The sequence below is a fragment of the Phascolarctos cinereus genome, unplaced genomic scaffold (genome assembly GCF_003287225.1).
Source record: "Phascolarctos cinereus isolate Bilbo 61053 unplaced genomic scaffold, phaCin_HiC Scaffold_2;HRSCAF=192, whole genome shotgun sequence".
NCBI classification, from domain to species: Eukaryota; Metazoa; Chordata; class Mammalia; order Diprotodontia; family Phascolarctidae; genus Phascolarctos; species Phascolarctos cinereus.
This window is the reverse complement of record NW_027555625.1, coordinates 334,414,251-334,437,531: the sequence shown is the minus strand read 5'-3', so window position 1 is coordinate 334,437,531 and position 23,281 is coordinate 334,414,251. Positions and strand designations below refer to the sequence as shown.

Sequence of the window (23,281 nt, the reverse complement as noted above, 5' to 3'; positions counted from 1 at the left end):
TCCCCATAATATTAATAATAGCTAACATTTATATAGTGCTTGCTAAGTGCTTTACAGTTATTATCTCATTTGATCCTTACAACAACCCTGAGAGGTAGGTGCTATTATTAATTTCATTTTACAGTTGAGGAAACTGAGGCAAACAGGTTAAGTTACTTGCCCAGGGTAACACAACTAGTAAATGTCAGAGGTAGGATTTAAACTCAGGTCTTCCTGACTCAGGTCTAGTAGGCAGTCTGTCACCATCCTGGTCTGAGGGGAAATGGTGTTCAAGGGGCCAGGGTTGGGAAGGAGGGAAGAAAGGAAAGAGCAAGCGTTTATACCTACTATACAACAGACATTTGTGGGTGGTGTTGTTATCCCCATTTTATAATTGAGGGGTTAAGTGACTTGCCCAGGATCACACAGCTAGAAAGTATCTGAAGCTGAATTTGAATTCAGTTCTTGACTGCAGGCCCAGAGCTCTATCTAGCCACCTAGCTTCTTGATGATTGGTGGTGACAGTGATTTGACTTGCTTGGCATGTGCTGCTTCCTGTTTCTCCTTCTCCATGTCTTACCACTTCAGATATGTTGCTTACTTCTCCTGTGTTTAGCGGTTGGTGGCAATGGCTGGCTTTTTCTCCACCAGAGTTGCTTCCTCAGATGTTACCAGTGTGGGTTGCTCTGGAAGCAGGACTAAGGGTCTGGGAGGTGCTGCCATTACCAGAGCTTTTGTGCCTATACATGAATGTCTTTTATTCAGATGACATATTAAAAATTTATCGTTCTACAAAAAGATTTTTTTTCTGGCAGGCTATGTAATAGGAAAGGAGATGGTGCATATGGCACACAAATGACTACATATCTTTCATATTAAATATATCTGTGTGTCTGTGTTCATCTCTTCTGTTATCAGCAAAAAAAAGTGAAAAAGAACTTAAAGATGAAGAAATGGATCTGTTTACCAAATACTACACAGAATGGAAAGGAGGTAGAAAAAATGCAAATGCATTCTACAAATCTATTCCACGGTTTTATTACAGGGTAAGTAATAGAGTTAAATAGCAAAAAAGCCTAGAATCTTTATAAGTGTTATTTAAGTCTTTAATGTACATAGGGTCAGGATATTTTATTTAATATCATTTAATTGAGATATATTTAATGTAACTATTTTTGTACTCTTGTTCCCATAGAACCTGTAATTGTCATGAACCAGAATTGAGCATAGAAGATCTAGCATTTTTTTTCAACCCCCTCATTTTATTTTATTTGTTAATTAAGTTTTCTTTTTTACAATCAGTGAAAATCTGCCTTCTCACTTTTACAAATGTGATAGTCAAGCAAAACAGATTCCTGCACTGGACATGTTCGTTCTCTCTCTCTCTCTCTCTCTCTCTCTCTCTCTCTCTCTCTCTCAATATATATAATCTGTATGTATGTCAAAGTATGCACTCTGAGAACATTCTTTCTCTCTCAGGAGATGGGTAGTGTGCTTCATCATGAGTCCTCTGGGATTGTTTGTTGGTCATTGCATTGATCAGAGTTTCCAAGTCTTTTGAAGTTGTTTGTCCTTATAATATTGTTGTTATCATATAAATTTGTTCTGCTCACTTCACCCTGTATCAATTCATATCAGTCTTTCTAGTTTTCTCTTTTCATTTCTTTCGGAGATATTAGTAGTGGTATTTCTGGGTCAAAGATTATGTAAAGGTTAATAGCTTTTTAAGTACAATTCCAAATTGCTTTCCAGGAAGCTACATCAGTTCACAGCTCCAATGTGCACAAAAGCATTTATTAAGCACCTACTATGTGCCAGGGAGTGATAAGTGCCCAGGATATAAAGAAAGGCAAAAAGAAAACCCCACCAGACCCTAAAAAACCCAACTGTCCCTACTCTCAAAGAGCTTACAGTTTAATGGGGAAGGCAACTTGCAAACATTATGCAAACAAGATATATGTAGGATGAATTGGAAATAATCTTAAAAGGAAGGCACTAAGATTAAGGAAAAATGAGAAAGCCTCCTTGCAAAAGGTAGGACTTAAGACTTGAAGAAAGCCAGGAGATAAGATGAGGAGGGAGAGGGAGTAGTCAATCAAAATGACTGGAGTTAGACATGTCTGAGTGTCTGGTTTGTACTCTGCAAGATGTGTGGCAGTATAAGAAGATAGGAAAGGTAGGAAGGTTATTAAGACCCTTAAAAGCCAAATATAGGATTTTATATTTGATTCTGGAAGTAATAAGGAACTACTAGAGCTTATTGAATGAGGCAGTAGGAGTGGCCAATCTGATGGATGGGGGCTGGAACTTCAGAGTTGTTTTAATTTGTATTTCTATTAGTGATTTAGAGTATTTTTTATATGGCTACTTATAGCTTGAATTTCTTCCTCTGAAAACAGGTTTGATCATTTATCAATTTGGGAATGGCTCCCCAATTTGAATTTTTTCCCTAAATATCTTAGAAATAAAACCTTTGTCAGAGAAACTTGCTGCCAAGATATTTTCCCACATACCTGCTCATCTAATTTTAATTGCATTAGTTTTCTTATGGAAAAACTTTTTAGGTAATCAAAATTTGATCAATCAATTTGCCTTGTTTACAGTGCCTACTATGTGCCAGGCACTGTGCTAAACTCTGGGTATACAGAGAGTGGCAAAAGATAGTCTCTGCCTTCAAGGAACTTGCAATCCAGTGGGGCAGAAAACATGCAAACAAAAATATACAAAGCAAGGTACATACAGGATAAATAGGAAATTATTAATAGAAGGAAGGCACTGGAATTAAGAGGGGCTGGTAGTAAAAGAAGGGATTTTAGTTAGGAAAGGAGGCCAGAGAAGTGTATAGGTGGAGTGGAGGAGGGAAGAGTGTTCCTGACATGGGAGACAGAAAATGATCAGAGCTGAGAGATGGAACAACCGGAAAGTCAGTGTCTCTGGATCAAAGGAGTATGTGGCAAGGACTAAGGTGTAACAAGACTGGAAAAGTATAAGGTGGCTTTGTTACGAAGGGCTTTGGATGCCAAACAGAGCTTTTGTATTTGATCCTGAAAATAGTAGGGAGCCAGTAGAGTTTATTGAAAAGGAGGGTAAGATGATCCAACCTGTGCTTCAGGCAAGTGGATTGGAGTGGGCAGAGTGTTATAATAGTCTAGTCCTGAGGAAATGAGCGCCTGCCCTAGCATGGTAGCTGGTCAGAGGAAAGAAGGGGGCATATTTGAGAGATGTTGCAAAGGCGAAATTGATGATCCTTAGCAACAGATTGGATATGAACGGTGAGAGATAGTGAGGAGCCCAGGATCATTCCTATGTTGTAAACCTGAGGGACTGAGAGGATAGTGTTGCCCTGTAGGTCTAACAGGTAATTTTTTTCCTGCTCCTCTGATTTGTTTTTTATGTCACCCTTCATATCTAAGTCATGTGCCCGTTTTGTAGCTTAACTTGATATATGGTGTAAAATGTTAGTCTATATCTAATTTCTACCAGTCTGCTTTCCAGTTCAGCTGTTGTCAAATGATGAGTTTTTAGTAATAATAGTGAGTATTAGCTGCTGTCTTTGGAGAGTGCAGTTTTTAGTTCAGTGATGAGATTGGAAGGCAGGCTGCAAAGGATTGGGGAATGAATGAGAAATGGAAGCAAGGAGTTTAGAAAACTTTTGTCTAGGAAAGGGAGGAAAGATAGAGGATAATAGCTTTAAGGAATGGTGTGATATGGTAAAGGTTTTATTTATTGTAGGAAGGAAGCAGTAGATAGGGAGATGTTAAAGATGAGAGAGATCCCAGTAGCAGGCATCTTTGGATTTGTTGGACCCTACACCTTTGTGATAATTTACTTCTGTAAGAAGTTTAATTGTTGTAAATTTCCATGTAAATTGCCCTAAGTACAGAATTGTTATTTACCTTTCATTTGAGATATATAACTTTCTCATTTTGCAGTGCTAGTCTTGAAATGATTAGTTGTTTAATACAATAAATACGTAATATAATAAATGTTTTATACATATAATTCCTGTGTGGCTAGAGAGTCTCTTTTTTTATGCTAAGACACTCTGGAAAAAAATAAGGGACTATACAAATGTTAGGAACTTGATTAGCCTGAATATGTGACGCCCCTCGGATGAGATTAAAGGAAAAAAAAACATAAGTGTATTAAAAAAAAAGGCTCTCCTCAGATTTGATTCAGGCCATATTAGGGAGAAAAAAGTGTAGCTGATACTTATTATGTAACCGCAAAGTTGGAAAGGAACTCAGAAGCTACCTAGTTCAAGCCATATGTTGGAAAGGTAACAGGATAGGCGGGAGGATTACAAAGGAAGTGCTGAGGAACTGAGAAGAGACCTGGCAAATAGGTAGAACAGGAAAAAGAAGGAAGAACCTCACCAATCAAGCTTTAGATGCCCTGGTATACACATAAGAAGTTTGTGAGATAGCAAACTCTAGTTTTATATTCTAGAAAATAACATTTTACAGCCCTATTCCTAGCATAGTGCCTGGGACATAATAAGTACTTATTAAATACTTATCTGTTGAACAATGCTAGTGGAAGCTCTGTGTAAGAGACAGGATAATTAACATTTTCTTGATTTTTGTCTAACAAGGTCTGTTCTAAATAATCCTTAAAAGGCTATCCTTCAGATACTTGAAGACTGCTATTATATTCTTCCTCAGTTCTTCTTTTCCACAGGCTAAACACACCCTATTTCTTCAACCATCTTCATGTCATAGTCTCTAAGCCCTTCACCATCTTGGGTGCCCTTCCCTGGACATACTCCAATTTAGCGGTATCTTTAAATTGTGGTGCTTAGAAACGAACATAGTATTCCAGATCTAACAAGGTCAGAATGCAGTGAGACTATGTCCTCCCTATTCCTGAAAGCTATATCCCTCTTAATGAAGCTTTATTATTATTATTATTATTATTATTTATTTGTATTGTTTTTATTATATTATTGTTATTATTATTAGCTTTATTTTTGCCTGCCCAGCACACTGTTGACTCATTGAGCTTGTAATCTACCAAAACCCTCAGATCTTTTTCAGAAAAATTAGTATCTATCCTTGCCTTTCTTATCTTATACTTGTGAAGTTGATTTATTTAAACCAAGTGCAAGACTTTATCTCTATTGAATCAAGATTCTTTTGGATTCTAACTCTGTCATCCAGTGTGTTAGCTATTCCTCCTAGTTCTGGGTCATTTGTAAGTATGATGTACAAATTATCTATGGTTTAATCCATAAAATGGATAAAAATGTTAAACAACACAAGGCCAAGTATATTTCTCTGGGGTAGTCCACTGGAGACTTCTGCTATCATTGACATTAAACAGTTAGTAGGGCATCCAACCAGTTCTGAATCTGTATAATTGCATGTTATCCAATCCATATCACTCCCATCTTCTTCCTAAGACAGTATGAGATACTTTCTCACAAACTTTGGTAAAACTAGGTAAACGTATCTCCAACATCCTCCCATTTACTTAGTTTAGTAATCCTGTGAGAAAAAGAAATGGACTTAGTCTGGCATAACCTGTTCTTAATGAAGCCATGTTGGCTTTGAATCCCTGCTTTTCTTTCTAGAGTTTTCCCAGGAATCAGTCAATATCACCATGTCATACCTTCTACTCCTCCCACTCCCTAGCTGGGGTCATTGCCTTATACTTTTACTAAGAAAATAGAGGCTCTCTTCAGATTACAACTTCAGTCATCCCCTCCTCTATAATCTTCAGTTCTTTCTCTCTCTTTTTTTCTTTCTCTCTTTCTCCCCCTCTCCTAGTTTCTTCCCTACACTCTTCAAACATGCCCAAGTTTCCACAATCCTTTAAAAATATTTGCTAGATCATAGGATCCCCTCAAGCAGTCATACTGTATGTCTCTCTTAGCCAGACTCTTAGAAAAAGCTTTCCAAGTTTATTGCTTCCACTTCTCTCTCATTCCATCACTAAACTGAAATTGCTGTCTCCAGAGTTACCTGTGTTCTCTTAATTGCCAAATATGATGCTCTTAACATCCTTTTAATCCTCTCTACAGCATTTGACATTGGTGACAACCCATTCTTCCTGGATTGTCTCTCTCCAGTAGGTTTTCATGATGTAACTGTTTCCTGATTTTTCTCCTATCTGTATGATATTTCTTAAGTTTCCTTTTCTGGCTTTTCATGCATATCATGCTTCTTATCTGTGTATGTACCTTAAAGGTTGTGTTTTTTAGGCTCTCTTCTTTTAATATTCTCTTACTTGGTGGCAGTTTGTTTATCTCAATGCAGATTAATCCCAGATCTGTCTATCCAGGCCTGGTCTCTTTCCTGAAGTTCTGTTCCTTCTTATCAGCTACCTATTGGACATTTCAAACTGGATAGCTGAGAATCTCCCAAACTAAAACAAAACTCATTATTTTTTCCTCTCCTGACTCCAATTACATCTTTTCCAAATGATTTCTTTTTAGGCAATTGGGGTTAAGTGACTTGCCCGGGGTCACACAGCTAGTAAGTGTCAAGTGTTTGGTCTGAGGCTGGATTTGAACTCAGGTACTCCTGACTTCAGGGCCGGTGCTGTATCCACTGCACCACCTAACTGCCCCCAAATGATTTCTTTTGATGACATCACGATTCTCCTAGTCTCCTGGGTTCTCAGGCTCTCAACATGTCACTCTCTTTCTCACCCCACATATCCAGTCATTTGTGAAATATTGCTCTTTCTGTCGCCACAACATCTCTTACATCGGTCCTCACCCTATTCATACAATTACTACCTTAGTTCAGGTCTTTATCAGCTCTCACTTGGATCATTGCAGTTGCCTCTTAATTGATCTTCCTGCCTCAATTCTCTCTTTTCTCCAGTTTACCCTCTACATAGCTAAATACCTAAAGCTCACGTCTAACCATGTCACTCCCATATTCAGTACATTATGGTACTTTCCAGTTGCCGTTAGGATAAAATGCATGTTTCTCTGGTTATTAAAGCCCTTCATAATCTGGCCTCCCTTTCCAGACTCCTACATTACTCCCCTTATACTGTGCTGTTTAGGTAAACTGGCATTCTTGCTGTTCTTCACACATGATGTATCTCCTTGTCTATGCACCTTTGCAGTGGTTGTCCTGGCTTGTAGGGCTGGAGCAGGGAGGGACTTAAGAAATCATTTAATTCAGCCCTCTCATTTTACAGGTGAGGAACTGAGGCCCAGGGAAATTAAATGACTTCCGCAAAGTTACACAGGCGGTAAGCATCAAAGTCAAAATTTTAACCCAGGTCCTCTGACTCCAGAGGCAGTGCTCTTTACATTTTTCTATAGAATTTTCTCATTCTATCGCTCAACATCATAGAATCTCTTACTTCCTTCAAGACTCAGCTCAAGAATTAACTTCTTTGTGAAGGCTTTGCTGATTTACTCCCTCCACATAAATGCTGATGTCCTCTTTACCTAAAGTACCTTGTATTTATTCTGTATGTGGTTATGTGTGGAAATGTATCTCCCAAGAAGATGTAAGCTCCTTGGAGGGGCAGCAGCTATTTCATTTTGTGTTTGTATTATTAACAGGGCCTAGTACCAAGCCTGGCACATAGTACTTAGTAAATGCTTGATTGAGTTTGGTATAGCTGGCACAAATATTGTTTACTTTGAAAATGAGGAAACTGAAGATCATGGAGTTTAAGATGGCCTGCCTGTATTTACAGTACTGGAATTCAATCTAGAATTCAGTATTAGAATTCATTTGATTACAAGTTCAGCATGCTTTCTGTTATATCACACTGGTTCTTCTACATTAACCTAAAGCTGTAATAAGAGCAAAAATAGTATGACAAACTGAAACTAAGAACAATTGAAATATCAGCCAGGAAGAAATCTGATGTTTTGGGTTTTTTTCTGGCTATTTAACGTACCAAAATGATTGTTTTAGGGCCAAAATAAGCATTTCTAGTCAATATGCCTGAAATTTATGTGCAAACTTTTTGGTAATTCTTTTCTTTATATGTTTCAGCTACCAGCAGAAGATGAAGTCTTACTACAGAAGTTAAGAGAAGAGTCTAGAGCTGTTTTTCTGCAAAGGAAAAGTAGAGAACTCTTAGACAATGAAGAATTGCAGGTGAGAGGAGAAAAAAGAATTACTTTAAATGTTAATAAGTGTATATTGATAGCACTTAAACCATGAATGTTTGCCTTAGAATCATTCTTTAATGAGATAAGGGGTTAAGGAAGTGCTCTTAAACTAATGGTGGGAAGAGGATTAAAAAGTTAAATATTAAGCCTCTTTTAAAGGGAATTAACTTGTTTTGTCAAAATTTGTGAGGTTTTTTTCCTCATTGTTGTTTTGTCTTACAATTTATTTGTCCTTCTGTGCTGTGTTACTTTTAAGAATTTATGGTTTTTACTGGACAAACATCAGACACCACCTATGATTGGGGAGGAAGCAGTGATCAATTATGAAAACTTTTTGAAAGTTGGAGAAAAAGCTGGGCCAAAGTGCAAGTATGAATCATTTAAATTAGTATTTGTGCTTATGTTAAACATTTCAAACCTTCAGGTGAAAAATATTAAGAATTGTTAAAAATTAGCTTAAAACTCTCTGATTGAAAAAAAATTTATTAGTCATGGAGTCTTAGAATTTGGGAGCTAGAAGGGACCTTAAAAATGTAGAGCATAAGTTCCTGGCTAATACTCAAAGGGCAAAGCAACCCACATTTTATATGGTTTTAAAATTTTAAATTTCTGAATAATAAATAGCCCCTTGGCAGTGAAGGAGATACTAAAAGTATAGTTGTGTGCGTAAGGTGGGGTGGGGAAAGGGAATTGGTTTGAAGAGAAGAGCATCAATAAAATAGTTTTTAAAATACAGAGAAGAAATTTATTTGGGTCAGTAAATTTTAAAGTACTCTGCGATAGTACATTGCTAATATACATGAGTAATTTTATTAGTAATGTGTTAAATTTAATGTAATTTAAAAAAAAAACCAAACGAAAGAACTGCTGTTCACGTTTCATGCACAATTCTGTTGAGGGGGAAGGTACTGTGTTTTGTGCTTTTTTTTCTTTCTGTCTCCAGAGCCTGGCACAATGCTACACTTAGCAGACTCTTAAATGCTTGCTGTTTATTAAATGTTTGTGGATGATTAAATTCATAATAAAAGTATTTTTTAAAAGGAATAAATATTCTCTATGGTTTTAACTTTAATCTCTTAAGTAATTCATGTCATGTTTGCAAATTATTTAATTTCTCTTTCTTAGGCAGTTCTTTATGGCAAAAGTCTTTGCTAAACTTATTCATACAGATCCCTATGGAAGAATCTCTATCATGCAGTTCTTTAATTATGTTATGAGAAAAGGTAGGTATGAGGGTGATATAATACCTTTTCCTCCCTAAGTCATGAAAAAATAATCATATGATTAGATTATGGCTGTGTATTTATTAAACAACAATAACTTCTATTTGCATACTACTTTAAAGTTTATAAATCCCTCACAAATTTTGTAAAGTAAGTAATACAAGTATCCCCATTTTATATATTAGAAAAATGAAGCTCACAGAGGTTGAGGGTACATTAGCAAGGACATTTGACTTAGTTAAGAGAGACCTAGGTTTCATCCATTTCTACCTCTTGCATTGACTGATCTTGTGATCACGAGCAACTCAGTCAAACAACTTAGTGCCTGCCTTACTTTCCTAATATAAAAAGCAGCTAAGGTAATAGCTATAGTACTTAGCTTCACGGAGTGGTTGTGAGGAAGTCTTTGAACAGCTGCCTGACCTTGATGAATTGAATATGTTGTAGTGGGGATTCCTTTTCAGCTGGGGAAAAAGTACTGGAGTGGAGTAGCTGACCATTGAGGTTCCTTCAGCTGTAAAATTCTGAAATACTGTGTATTTGTGAATTGAAATAATATCTACAAAGAATTTTGTAAACTCTAAGTGTAACGTGTCAGTTAAAATTTAAGTGATTTGACCACAACATTACAGCTAGTAAATTGTGAACTTAGGTCTTTTGACTTCAGATTTAGTGCTTTTCTTATTGTTTTTTCCTACATTACCTCTTCTAAAATAGCACCACTATTTAATCCATTTCAAAGTGCCTTAGAAACATACAGTAATTCAGATCAATTTAAGATGTGGCTTAGTGAAGATGTCTGGGTTTGGAGTCAGAAGACCTTGGCTCAAAACCTGCTCTGACCATCTTACCTTAATAACCTTCTAGAAGTCACTTAATCTTTCTGGGCCTCAGTTTCCTCATCTTTATAAATGAGAGGATTATACTGGGTATTATCTAGGTCCCTTTCAGGTCTAAATTGATGATCTTTTTACCTTGACAGCATGATCCATAGAGTGTCCATGCATTTTTCCTCACTTAGGATCATTTATAACTTGAAGAGACTAGCTAACAAATAATTTAAATACTTTGTTAAGGTGATGACTAAATGGAATAGGTCATGGACATGTGATTAAGAATTTAAATATGGATTGAGGATAAAGATGCTAATTATGCTAAAGGATGAAAAGTTTAGTTCATCTAGTTCATCATTCATTCTAGCTCCAGAGTTTTAATATGTGGGCATTTTGAAGAGTTTAAAGTTAACCCAGGTTCACAAACTCAGTTTTCCAGGACTTCTCTTTCTCCTTTCCCCCACAACATGGTTGTTAAATCCTGCTGATTCAACCTTCATAGCATCTCTCAAATACATCTTCCCTTTTTACTTATATGGCCAATACCTTAGTTTAAGTCCACCATACCTTTCTCTTTTTATTTTATTTATTTATTTTGGCAAGCCAGTTGGAGTTAAGTGACTTGTTCAGGGTCACACAGCTAGTAAGTGTCAAGTGTATGAGGCCAGATTTGGACTTGGGTCTTCCTGACTCCAGGGCTCGTACTCTATCCACTTTACCACCTAGCTGCCCCACCACATTACCTTTCACATGGACTGTTTTGATATGTTCCTGTTTGGTCTCTTTGCTTCTAGTCTTTTCCTCCTCCAATTCATCTTCTGTACTGCTGCCAAATTAATATTTCTAAAGCACGAATCTGAACATTTTACTCCCTTGTTCAAAAGTCATCTGTGGCACCCAGTTTTATCCCAGTAGGATAAAATACAAACTCTTTTTCTGGAGGTCCCTTGCCAGTCTGACTCCAGCCTAGTTTTCCAGGATTATTGCACATTATGTCCTTGCTTTCCTTTTGCAGTCCAGCCAAGGTGGCCTACTTAACTTTTCTTATCGAATGAGCATTCATCCATTTATTTGTTTATTTGTTTGTTTGTTTGTTTATTTATTTATTTATTTATTTGGGTGAGGCAGTGGGGTTAAGTGACTTGCCCAGGGTCACATGGGTAGTAAGTAAGCGTCAAATGTCTGGTCTGAGACTGGATTTGAACTCAGGTTCTCCTGACTCCAGGGCCAGTGCTCTATCCACTGTGCCACCTAGCTGCCCCAAAACGAGCATTTATTAAAACACCTACTATGTGCCATGCCCTGTCCTAAGATGCTGAGTATACAAAGAAAGGCAAAAGATAGTCCCTGTTCTCAAGGAGCTCATATTCTAATTGGGGAGACGACATGCAAACAACTGTGTACAGACAGACTATATACAGCATAAATTGGAAATGCTCAGTGGAGGGAAGATGCTAGAATTGAGAGGGATCAGGAAAGTCTTCCTGTAGAAGATGGGATTTTAGCTGGGACTTGAGGGAAGCCAGGAGAAGGGAGAGCATTCCTTGGCATTGGGAGTGCCATTGAAAATGCTTAAGAGTTAGGAGAGCAAGTGACTTGTTTGAGGAACCAAAAAAAAAAAAGTCTTGGAAGCCAGTGTCACTGGATCACAGAGTGAGTGGGAACAATAAGTTCTATCTCCTCACCCCATGTTTGGAATGTACTCTCTTCACCTTTTCACCTTTTAAGATTCAACTTTATGCCTCCTCCTGCATGAAACCCATCCTGATTTATCTATATATTTATTTTGTACGTAGTTAGTATTTTCTTAACTTGTTCACAACAGACAGCATATGAACTTAATAAATGCTTGCTGAGAGAATGATCTTATTTAGAGTTAAAGCAGTTAATTTATTAATTTATAACACCAGCCTGCCTTATGGTTTACTGTTTTGGGCTTTATTTTAGTTGGAAATATCCTGCAGCTAAAAGCCAGTTAATATATGTGTAAATTGTATTCTTGGGTTTGGAAATTTGCATCTGCTACTAAGCATATGACATTCATTATGTGTGCTCAAGTTTATTGAAGGATTAATCTCACATATTTCTGAATTTTCTTTTATAGTGTGGCTCCACCAAACAAGAATAGGGCTTAGTTTATATGATGTGGCTGGCCAAGGTTACCTTCGGGAATCAGTAAGTATGTTTACTAGCAGCACTCTAAATGTTTTAAATAAATCTGTAAAAAAGACTTACTTGTCCTTTGCTCCTGCCTAGGGGTAAGGCATAAGTCAAAATTAGGAAATATTATTTAGATGTTAAAAATGTTCAGTTCATACTTAGCAATAGGTTTTTTTTAAATAATGAAAAAAAAGGAAAAACATGGAAAAAATTTAAGTGTTTCCTATGTGCTAAATACACTACAAATATCTCATTTGATTCTCAGAACAACCTTTGGAGATAGGTGCTAGTATTCCCATTTTACAGTTGAGGAAACTAAGGCAGATTAAATGACTTGCCAGGGTCACAGTAAGTACCTGAGGCTAGATTTGAACTCAAATGGTCCTGACTCCAGGCTAGCACTCTATCCATTGTACCATCTAACTACCTCAATACCTTCTTGTGGAACGAGTAATTTTAAAAAATTGAAGTTTTGGTAGTCTATTTACAGTGCTGATGGGTGAAATTTTAAAATATTTTGATAAAATTTTTAGGTGTCTAAAAGATAAAAAAAAATTAATAATGTGACATTTACTGTCACTTTATAGGTTTGCAAATTCAGCCATCAAGAGGCTTATTTATTTTCTTTTGCCACTTGGACTGTGTTTAGTATAAGCTGCAACAACTTGGGGATAGTATTGTTATTTTGTTGTTGTTATAGCCTTAAGTTCTAAATATGAAACTTTCTAGTTAATGTATCAAATTCTTTCAGTCATGTGTTTTTTTTTTTTTTAAGAAACCTAGAACCTGGGGGCAGCTATGATAGAGCACTGGCCCTGGATTCAGGAGAAACTGAGTTCAAATCCGGCCTCAGACACATAACACTTACTAGCTTTGTGACCCTAGGCAAGTCACTTAATCCCATTGCCTAACCAAAAAAGAAAAAAAAAGAAACCTAAAACTTTATTAAAGTAGGTAAGCGTAAACATTAGTTAGTATTATAAATTGCTATTTTAAGAAGATAAGGATTTAGTTTTAAAACATTAAAGTACTTCACTGAATAATCATTTACTATCATCATTTGGGCAAGCATGACTGTTTTCTTAATCCTTGGATTGAATAAAGCATATCTTTCAGATCTTGTTTATACTTGGCTTCAAAATCTGCCTCATGTGGATCCATTGCTTAAGTTTCTTCTAGACTTCAGCCCATTTGAACAAAAGAAGCGTTTGCTTTTGTTTATCTCTCCCTCTTTCTCTCTCCCTCTCTCTCCCTTCCCCTCCTAAAGAGAATTATCTGCTTGCTTATGCTTTATCATAATATAGGTGTTACTGTGCTGTAGAGTGTGAGAAATAACTCTTTTGGACTCAGGAGGGATGAAATTAAAAGCCCAGTTTATTACCCAGTTGCAAAAGCAGGCGTACTTAGTTGCTTTTCTAGCAGTTGTTTCAATTTTATGGAAACAAACATTTTCGTTATATCTCTCGAACCATTAGGCAGGGCCTCAATTCCAGGTTTGTTGCCTGTGCCCTACATTAAGTCTAGATCTGCTCATGGCCCTAGTTTTTTTTTAATTGCTGTCACCATCTTTTCTTTCTGGAGTCCTCTAACTTATTTCAATAGACATTTATTAAATATTTACCAGATCCAAGGAGCTTACATTCTAATGGGAGGAGACAACATATACACCAGTAAATAAATACAAGACAACTTTAGAAGGGAGAGAGCATTAATAATTAAAGAATTCAGGAAATGCTTCTTGTGGGAGATGAACTTGAGGGAAGCAAAGGATACTAAGAAATGGAGATAATGAAAAGAGGAGGGAAAGAAGGAGTTGGGGAGAGAGATGAGGAAGGGGTAAAGAAAGAGAGGGAAGTTGGAGGGAGTAGATAGAGGGAGAAAGACCAAGTTAGAGAGAGAGCTTTTTCAACTTTAGCTTAGTCCTCTTTAAAACCAGGTCTCATTTTATTCCTAATTTTAAAAACAGTGGGTCTCTTTGGTCATTTTCTCTAAAGCTCAGAATTAATTACAAATTAGTGCCCTGCAATAAGTAACAAGATTCTTTGCTATACCAGAATATGATATTGTAAACAATTTAAGTAGAACCTTATAATAAGGTTTTAAACAGTAGTTTCCTCAAAATGGTTGTGAACTTAGTTCAGTAATTAAAGAGATGAATGCAGATGATTTTAATTATGGAAAATTATGTACCATTGTTTAAATAGGAATCAGGAATGGGAAGATTGTATATTAAAGATTTAAAAACTTTTTTTTTCAGGATTTAGAAAACTACATATTAGAACTTATCCCTACTCTGCCACAGTTAGACGGCCTAGAAAAATCCTTCTACTCCTTTTATGTCTGCACTGCAGTTAGGAAGTTTTTCTTCTTCTTAGATCCTCTGAGAACAGGTAAAAACAAACTTCAGAGATGTTATGGTAGTGTTTGCTTATAAATTGTGATAAGTAGAAATATCATGTCTTAAATGTTTCTCTGAAATGCTGCTGTAGCTAGTAAATTTCAAAAGGTAGAAGAGCAAGAATAAAAGCAGTGATTTACAGATTTAGGAGCTCTCTTTGAATACTAACTTCTACTGACTGCCACTGTGAATTTCAAGAAGTAACTTAACTTCAGGGCCTCAGTTTCATCATTTGCAAAATGGAATTGGATGTGACCGATTCCTTAGTATATTCTTTTGTGCTCTAGAAAATTATTTTGCTTTTAAAATAATGTGCTTTATGCTTGGTTATGATAAAGATACTTATCTGTCACACAATTGCTCTAAGTTAGAGTACTACTGAATTTAAATATATCCACTCCATATATTCTCACCCAGTCCCTACTGTGATCAAAATGATCCTATGTACATTTGTAAAATAGTTGCCCGTAAAGCATAATTATTTTTCCTTTCATAAAGTTAATTATTCCATGCAAGTGGAAATTAGGTTAGCAGTTTTGGTCTCATTAATAATACCGTACCATAATCCAGTGACTTCACGTCCCCAGGCTTAGAAATCCAGTGGGTTATCTATTGCCTCAGAGTTACAGTGATATTTTTGCCTCCATGTGGGAAAATTCTGAGGGTCGTATATGAGATGATTTATCCTCTTCTTATAAATCTCTTCTTATTTTAGAAACAAATGAAATATATTCTGGGTTTTTAGAATGGAAGTTCTTTACACGAATATTTACTGAGATTTAAGATGAAACTAAGTAATTGTATTGATGTTATTTTAGGAAAGATAAAAATACAAGATATTTTAGCATGCAGCTTCTTAGATGATTTATTAGAGGTAAGTAAATTATTTTTACAATATTATATTTATTATTCTAGCTTATAGTTATAATATTCTAATTATGTATCTGTCATGTACATTTAGCTTAGGGATGAAGAACTTTCCAAGGAAAGTCAAGAAACAAATTGGTTTTCTGCTCCTTCTGCTTTGCGGGTTTATGGTATGTTGCTAAATTATGCTACAATTTGTATAATCCTGAATGACTTACCCTTAATATTGTAACACTTCAATGATTCAGAATGTTCTGGGTTGGAAGGATATCCAAGATTTACTGAAGTACGTTTTTAGCACCAAAAATTGATTAAAAAAAAACTTTTCCAAAATGTGTGACACTTTTTAAGTTTCTTAAGTAGGTTATAGTGAATAATCCTAGGAATATAATTTAACTATTTTCTTACTCAGGGTTGTTATAAATATGAATTTTTTATAATGCTATAACATAATGAAGCCCATGAGAGCAATTGAATAGTATAAGGGTTAGCTCAATCTTCCACTGAATTTTCCCAGATCAGTGTACTCTTCTAGATGATGATCATGCTGTCTCCACATTGGTAATATCAGAATGAACATTATTTATAAAAGTTTTAGCCCTACACCAAAAACCGAACTACTGTGTTAGTCTAATCAGTCATTCACCAAGCATTTATTAAGCATGTCATGAGCTAGGCACTGATGAAATTATGCACTGTATGTCACTTATTAGTGTTGTTACTGTAACTATAACATCATTTGAAAATGTAAAATGTTGAATAATTAAAATAACTACTAATGACTGTTGATAGAAACATTTATGTTTCTATAATAATGGTTTCTAACCCACTAGTGATGCTGGAGCATTTTGTTTGTTTCCATTTCTGTCCCATAGGCCAATATTTGAATCTTGATAAGGATCACAATGGAATGCTCAGTAAGGAAGAACTCTCCCGATATGGAACAGCAACTATGACCAATGTGTTCTTGGATCGTGTCTTCCAAGAGTGCCTTACTTATGATGGAGAAATGGTACTAGATTAATTTTAATAAGTTCATTTCCAAAAGCTCTTAGCATCCTTTCTCTTAAATCCTAATATCCTGTCAGTCCCAGTGATTTCCTGAATATAGCCAATTTTTTGGGGGTACTCAATATTTTTTTGAGGTTCAGAGACTTTTCATCGTACTGATTGCCTACTTGTTGTACAGGCTAGGAAATAGCTGCTAACCCAGGTCAGGTAAAAATTGATGACTTAATTATGGAGGCTGTTGGAATAGTTCAGGTTAGAGGTGATGAGAGCTAGAAGTAGAATGATGGCCCCTTTGAATAGAGAAAAAGGGACTGACTCCAAGAGATGTGAAGAGGAATCAGTAAAACATTGGTTTTATTGGCTATGGGGGTAGGAATGAGAGAAACTACAGATTTGAGGATGCTTACATGACTGGAAAGATGGAGGTATCTCAACAAAAGTAGAGGAGTTTGGAGGAAGCATAGATTTAAGTGGGGAGATAAAAAGTTTGATTTTATGTATGTTGAATTTGAGAGTTTTGTGATATATCCAGATAGAAATGTATGGTATTCAGTGGGCAGTGCTGGAGTGGAACTCAGGAAAGAGATGAAGATTAGATGTTTAGATTTAGGAGTCATGTCTGCAGGATTATTGAATCTAGTTAATGAGACCACTAAGACAATGTGTTAGAGAATAAGTCCTAGGAAAGAGTAAAAACATGGTAAAATGGGTAAAACATGGATGGTGATCCCACAAAAGAAATTCACTAGGAGTGGTCAAAACTATTAGAGAATATTATCACTAAATAGGAGACCATATCCTGGAAGAGAGGTTGTGCCATGTCAGAAGCAGCAGAGAGCTCAAGAAAGAGTGAGAAAAGACTATTGATTGGATTTACCTGTCAGAATCAGATGTCAGGTGTCAGAGCAGTGAGTAGTAGTAGGTGGGGAAGTATACAGAAAATGGCTTTTTTAGGAGTTGCACTGTGAAAGAGAGAAGAGATATAGGACAAGATAGTGAGAGAATGACCATCATCCAGACCAAAGAAATTTAAATAGAATAACTCATGTAGTATTCTTGACATTATTAAGTGGTTAGGACTATGAAGAAACAAAGAAGGCTGTGCTTTTAGCACAGTCAAGAGATTTCAGGCACGTAAAAAATGAAAATTCTAATTGTGTAAAAAAAATTAATTCACATTCTTTAGGGCAAGAACTGGAGGAGTCTGAAAAATATTCCAATCTAGTAATAGTTGAGGAACAACATGAACATTTTGCAAAAGTAAGGGAATGAGGCCTTGTCTTACAACTGAAGTAGTCTTGGCTAAATAATAGGCTTCAGTGTGGGTGACTGCAAAGGGATGAAGGAAAAGGCAGTGACAGCATTTGCTGTGTAACTCCCACAACCATAACAATTGACAGTATAGAGTTTATAGTTTACTGATAACTTAGAGTGAATAAATCAAATCAGAGACCTTGGATTGAGTTAGATAGTAATGATAGACTGTGATTATAAAGGTCTGAATTCTTAATGGTTTGTTTTATTTTTCAAAAACTCTTGCATATAGAATATAGGAGTTCTCGTGTATTTCATCTTCCTTTACTATGCCAAGACAATATTTTAATAATCACTCTTTAAAAAGGGGAATTCAGATCCTACTATTATATCTGTACCGATCTGGGAGATCGGTATTTGCTGGGATCAGGAAAGGTTTAGTTCTCACCATGGAAAATTTCGTGGATTTTATATGGTTATTTAACAGACTGTAAGCTTTCAGACTGTTCAAAGGGATTAATTCAAGTTTTCTGGTGTGTTTTTTCAGCTTGAACATTTCATAATATTGTAAAAACAGCTTACTGTAACAGGCTTTCTAGTTAGACCAGTCTGATTGGGAAGTTAAGTCCCCTATCAACTATCCAATATTGACTAATAATATGTATTCAAAGTTAGAATTAAATGTACAACTATAATAGTTATTATTTCTCACCGACTTTAAAATAATGTTAAAACTCTTAACTTCATTGGTTGCAAAATATTTTCAGCATGGACTCACTTGGGATATCAGTCCTGAATTCAGTCACTCATATATTTATTAAGCACCAGTTATGTGCAAAGCCTTCAGTTAGGCACTAGGTGAGCAAAGACAAACTAAATAGTCCTCAAGGTACTTAAATTCTACTGTGCATCCTATTTTAATATTATTTCCTTTTCTCATAGGATTATAAGACCTATCTAGACTTTGTGCTTGCATTAGAAAACCGAAAAGAACCTGCAGCACTACAGTATATTTTCAAGTTGCTTGATATAGAGAACAGAGGATATCTGAATGTCTTTTCTCTTAATTATTTCTTCAGGGTAAGTCTCTCTTGTAGATGTGTATCATGAATTTATGTCAGCTTAGATTATAGTTTTATAAATGTTTATACCAGTACTTTGCTGTTTAACATTTTATGTTTAGTTTAATTTGTTAACCAATGTAATTTTGGTCAAAGTTGTGATTTTTTAAAATTTATGATAAAGGATCCATATAAACTAAGTGGTGGTGAGTATCAGCTTTGGTAGAGATTGATCAGGCCACATGCCCACACTCCTTTTTGTTCTCTAGGCAACCTCCAAATAAAGGAATATGTAGAAATATTGTGATCAGTTGGGATTCATTACTACACAGCCTTGTAACTATGTTTGGATCTTAATTGCAGCATTTTTATCACTGATGCTTCTTCAATATGATTTTTCCATTGGTTCTGATTTTCAGTAGTTAGGATATTATTTTCCAGACGGATTAACTATGAGCTCATATGTAACCTCTTCAGAGAACCCTTAGCCAGCATTCCATCACAGTCTTTGTGAGCACCACTTCTGCCATGAAAACCATACTCATTCCACAGCTAGAGTAGCAGACAATATGACCTATCTTGCTATGGACTGAGTATTTAGGCATTCTCTTTATATTTTAAAATGAAAGGCACATTGAATCAGACTACACATTATGTTAATTTTTCTCTTTTTTTTTCAGTCAGATTTGTTTTTAATTTATACTTTTAAAAATTTTTGGTCATTTATTTCCTCTAATGCAGGCTATTCAGGAATTAATGAAAATTCATGGACAAGATCCTGTCTCATTTCAAGATGTCAAGGTTACTTTTTCTTTTCAATTTACGTAGTGCCAGGTTATGAAAGTGAATTGATCATCATATATAAATCCCACAGAAAGAGTAAGAATATTTGAATTGAGGTTAAATTTCATTTGGAATAGGATATTTTTAATGATGTATTTTTTGGAAGCTAAATTGTGTTATGTGGGAATTGCTCAGACAAGGAATTTTTGCTATCAATAATGAATAATTAGATGGATCTGCCTACCATGCTACCAGATTTACTCAGGTCTCAGTAGCTTAAGAACTAAGTATCTAAAATAAACTGGGTTTCCCTCTGTTGTTTCATTATCACTTTATTCATCAAATTTTCAGTAATTATCAAAGATAACTATCTTTTTTATGAAATATGGAGCAAAATCACAGGATACTTTCAACTGACTTTAATGACTAAACTAAAGGCTGCTTATTGTTGGTTCTTTTTTTCAGCAATTGATATATATATATTTTTTCCAGAATAATTTGGCTATATGGGCTGCACAATATTTTCAGAACATTATTTTTCAGAATAGTATTCTCAATAAACCAGATTATTTTCTGGGTCAAAACCTAGTTTTAACCACTACAAATTTGAAGTTTTGTTACAAGTACATTAAGATCTGGCAATTTTTTTTTAAAGCTGTAGCAGTCCAAAACTAGGATATGGTTCCACACGCCCCAAATTAAAAAGTAATACATTTAATTTGTATAAATGCAATACCAATCTTTTGTAAGTTTAAGGTTCTACTTTCTTCTATGATGCTGCTGAGATTCTCTAGCTGCTTTTGATTTGTAAAAACTACTGAAGTATACTTATGAAGCATATATTTAAATTTTTTGAAAATATTTAGCCCATTTAATCTAAATAATGAAGTTTGATTACCACTTAGGGTTTGTCCCATGTCTTTCTTAGAACTTGTGGAAGGATAAAGCTAATACTTTAATATTAGTCTTGTCCCCTTTCCCATTCAGATTAAAAGATTGCCATTTGTTGAAAACTGTTTTATAATGATCTTTATTGGGTCAAATGTATATTAATTTTTTGGTGAGCTCATCTTTTAATCTGCTAATGGAATCTCAAATTAAAAAGCTTCACAATTCACTAGTTGCTTTTCTAGTAGACTAGAATTTCGACCTGAAGTCTAGTCTTTCCTAGTCACTTACTTATAATGGTCCTCAATCATAGGTTTCTTCCCCCCTCCCCCCAAGTTAATTGGATTATCTGTTAAAATGAAGTAAAATAAGCAGAAGGGCAAGGATGATTTAAAACCCAAAGTAATACCATTTTTTATTCGGTAGTCACACAAATTGAGTGAAATTAATCCAGTGGCTGTGTTTTATTGTATCTTTCTACATTTACAGGATGAAATCTTTGACATGGTGAAACCTAAGGATCCTTTGAAAATATCCCTTCAGGATTTAATCAACAGTAATCAAGGAGACACAGTAACTACCATTCTAATTGATCTGAATGGCTTCTGGACTTATGAGAACAGAGAGGCTCTTGTAGCAAATGATAATGAAAACACTGCAGACCTAGAGGACACATGATCTTTAACAAACCAAACTATCTCCATTGAGACATGCTTGAATGCTGTATGATCATACAAAAATTAATAAATTGTAAGGGTGCAATTAAAATATTCACGTACCTGTAGAAATTCGCAAGAGCCTGATTTGTTGGAATTTTCAGGTTAACTAAATCCAAAGCCAGTGGGGTCAAATACTGTTTTTTAGGAGGTAAAATATTATCTAGTTATATTTATTTATTTATTTACATATAAGTTTATTTATTTTTAGTTTTGAACATTTACTTCCACAAGATTTTGAGTTCTAAATTTTAACCCCACCCCTCCCCCCACCCCAAGATGGTATGTATTCTGAATACCCTTTCCCCTAGTCGGCCCTCTCTTCTATCTCTCCCTGACTTCTCTTATCCCCTTCCCCTTCTATTTTCCTGTTGGGCAGAATAGATTTCTGTACCCCATTTCCTGTATTTCTTATTTCCCAGTTGCATGTGAAAACATTTTTTTAAATGTTTTTTTTAAAACTTTGGGTTCCAAATTTTCACCCTTCTTCCCTTCCCACCCATCCTCATTGAAAAGGTAAGCAACTTAATATAGGTTATATATGTGCAGTTATGCAAAACACTTCCTTCCGTAGTAGACATGTTGTGAAATACTAACTCTTTATTTCCCTTAATCTTATCCTGCCTCCCCGTTTATTCCGTTCTTTCTTTTGACCCTGTTCTCCTCAGAAATATTTGCTTCTGATTACCCCCCTTCCCAATCTGCCCTCCTTTTTTATCATCCCCCTGCTGTCCTGTCCCCTTCCCCCCCCTGTTTTCCTCTAGGGTAAGGCAGATTTCCATACCCAATTGAATGTGTTTGTTATTCCCTCCTTAAGCCAAATCCTATGAGAATAAGATTCACTCATTCCCTCTCACCTTCCTCTGTTTCCCCTCCACTGTAACAGCCCTTTCTTTTCTGTTTTTTGTGAGATGATTTACCTTGTTCTACCTCTCCCTTTCTCCTTCTCCTAGTATAATCCTCTCTCATCCCTTAATTTTATTCTCCAGATATGACCCCTTCATCTTCAACTCACCCTGTGCCCTCCATCTATCTATATCTATGCATATAATTTTTCCCTCCAACTACCCTGATACTGACTCGTGAGTTATAAATATCATCTTTCCATGCAGGAATATAAACAGTTCAACCTTAATAAGTCTCTTATGATTTCTTTTTCATGTTTACTTCTTCATGTTCCACTTGAGTCTTGTATCTGAAAGTCAAATTTTCTATTCAGCTCTGGTCTTTTCATCAAGAATGCTTGAGAGTCCTCTATTTCACTGAATGACCATTTTTTCCCCTGAAAGATTATACTCAGTTTTGCTGGGTAGGTGATTCTTGGTTGTAATCCTATCTTCTTTGCCCTCTGGAATATTATATTCCATGCCCTGCGGTCCTTTAGTGTAGAAGCTGCTAAATCTTGTGTTATCCTGACTGTGTTTCAGCAATACTTGAATTGTTTCTTTCTGGCTGCTTGTAATTTTTTCACCTTTACCTGGGAACTCTGGAATTTGGCTACAATATTCCTAGGAGCTTTCCTTTGGGGATCTCTTTCAGGAGGAGATCTGTGGATTCTTTCAATTTCTATTTTGCCCTCTGGTTCTAATATATCATGGCAGTTTTCCTTGATAATTTCTTGAAAGATGATGTCTAGGCTGTTTTTTTGATCATGTCTTTCAGATAGTTTAATAATTTTTAAATTCTCTTTCCTGGATCTATTTTCCAGGTCAGTTGTTTTTCCAGTGAGATATTTCGTGTTGTTTTCTAATTTTTCATTCATTTGGACTTGTTCTACTGTGTCTTGATTTCTCATAAAGTCACTATCTTCCAATTGCTCTATTCTAATTTTTAAAGAAGTATTTTCTTCAGTAAGCTTTTGGACTTCCTTTTCCATTTGGCCAATTATTCTTTTTAGGGCATTCTTCTCCTCATTGGCTTTTTGGACCTCTTTTGCCATTTGGGTTAGGCTATTTTTTAAAGTGTTATTTTCTTCAGTATTTTTTTGGGTGTCCTTTAGCAAGCTGTTGACTTGTTTTT

The 23,281-nt window shown here is 35.6% G+C and overlaps 1 protein-coding gene across 3 annotated transcripts in view; it reads left to right on the top strand.

Moving 5' to 3' along the window:
* PPP2R3C (protein phosphatase 2 regulatory subunit B''gamma) overlaps nucleotides 1–21,334 on the top strand; it is a 29,650-nt gene extending 8,316 nt beyond the window's left edge. For all 3 annotated transcript variants that reach the window (XM_020991382.2, XM_078150312.1, XM_078150311.1), the window contains exons 2-13: nucleotides 898–1,025; nucleotides 7,950–8,054; nucleotides 8,325–8,437; nucleotides 9,194–9,291; nucleotides 12,229–12,299; nucleotides 14,542–14,674; nucleotides 15,501–15,556; nucleotides 15,644–15,719; nucleotides 16,425–16,561; nucleotides 18,757–18,894; nucleotides 19,617–19,676; nucleotides 21,036–21,334. In XM_020991382.2, the coding sequence (XP_020847041.1) occupies nucleotides 898–1,025; nucleotides 7,950–8,054; nucleotides 8,325–8,437; nucleotides 9,194–9,291; nucleotides 12,229–12,299; nucleotides 14,542–14,674; nucleotides 15,501–15,556; nucleotides 15,644–15,719; nucleotides 16,425–16,561; nucleotides 18,757–18,894; nucleotides 19,617–19,676; nucleotides 21,036–21,224 (1,304 nt within the window). In that variant the 3' untranslated portion in view covers nucleotides 21,225–21,334. The remainder of the gene's footprint in view (nucleotides 1–897; nucleotides 1,026–7,949; nucleotides 8,055–8,324; nucleotides 8,438–9,193; nucleotides 9,292–12,228; nucleotides 12,300–14,541; nucleotides 14,675–15,500; nucleotides 15,557–15,643; nucleotides 15,720–16,424; nucleotides 16,562–18,756; nucleotides 18,895–19,616; nucleotides 19,677–21,035) is intronic.
* The last annotated feature ends 1,947 nt before the right edge of the window (nucleotides 21,335–23,281 follow it).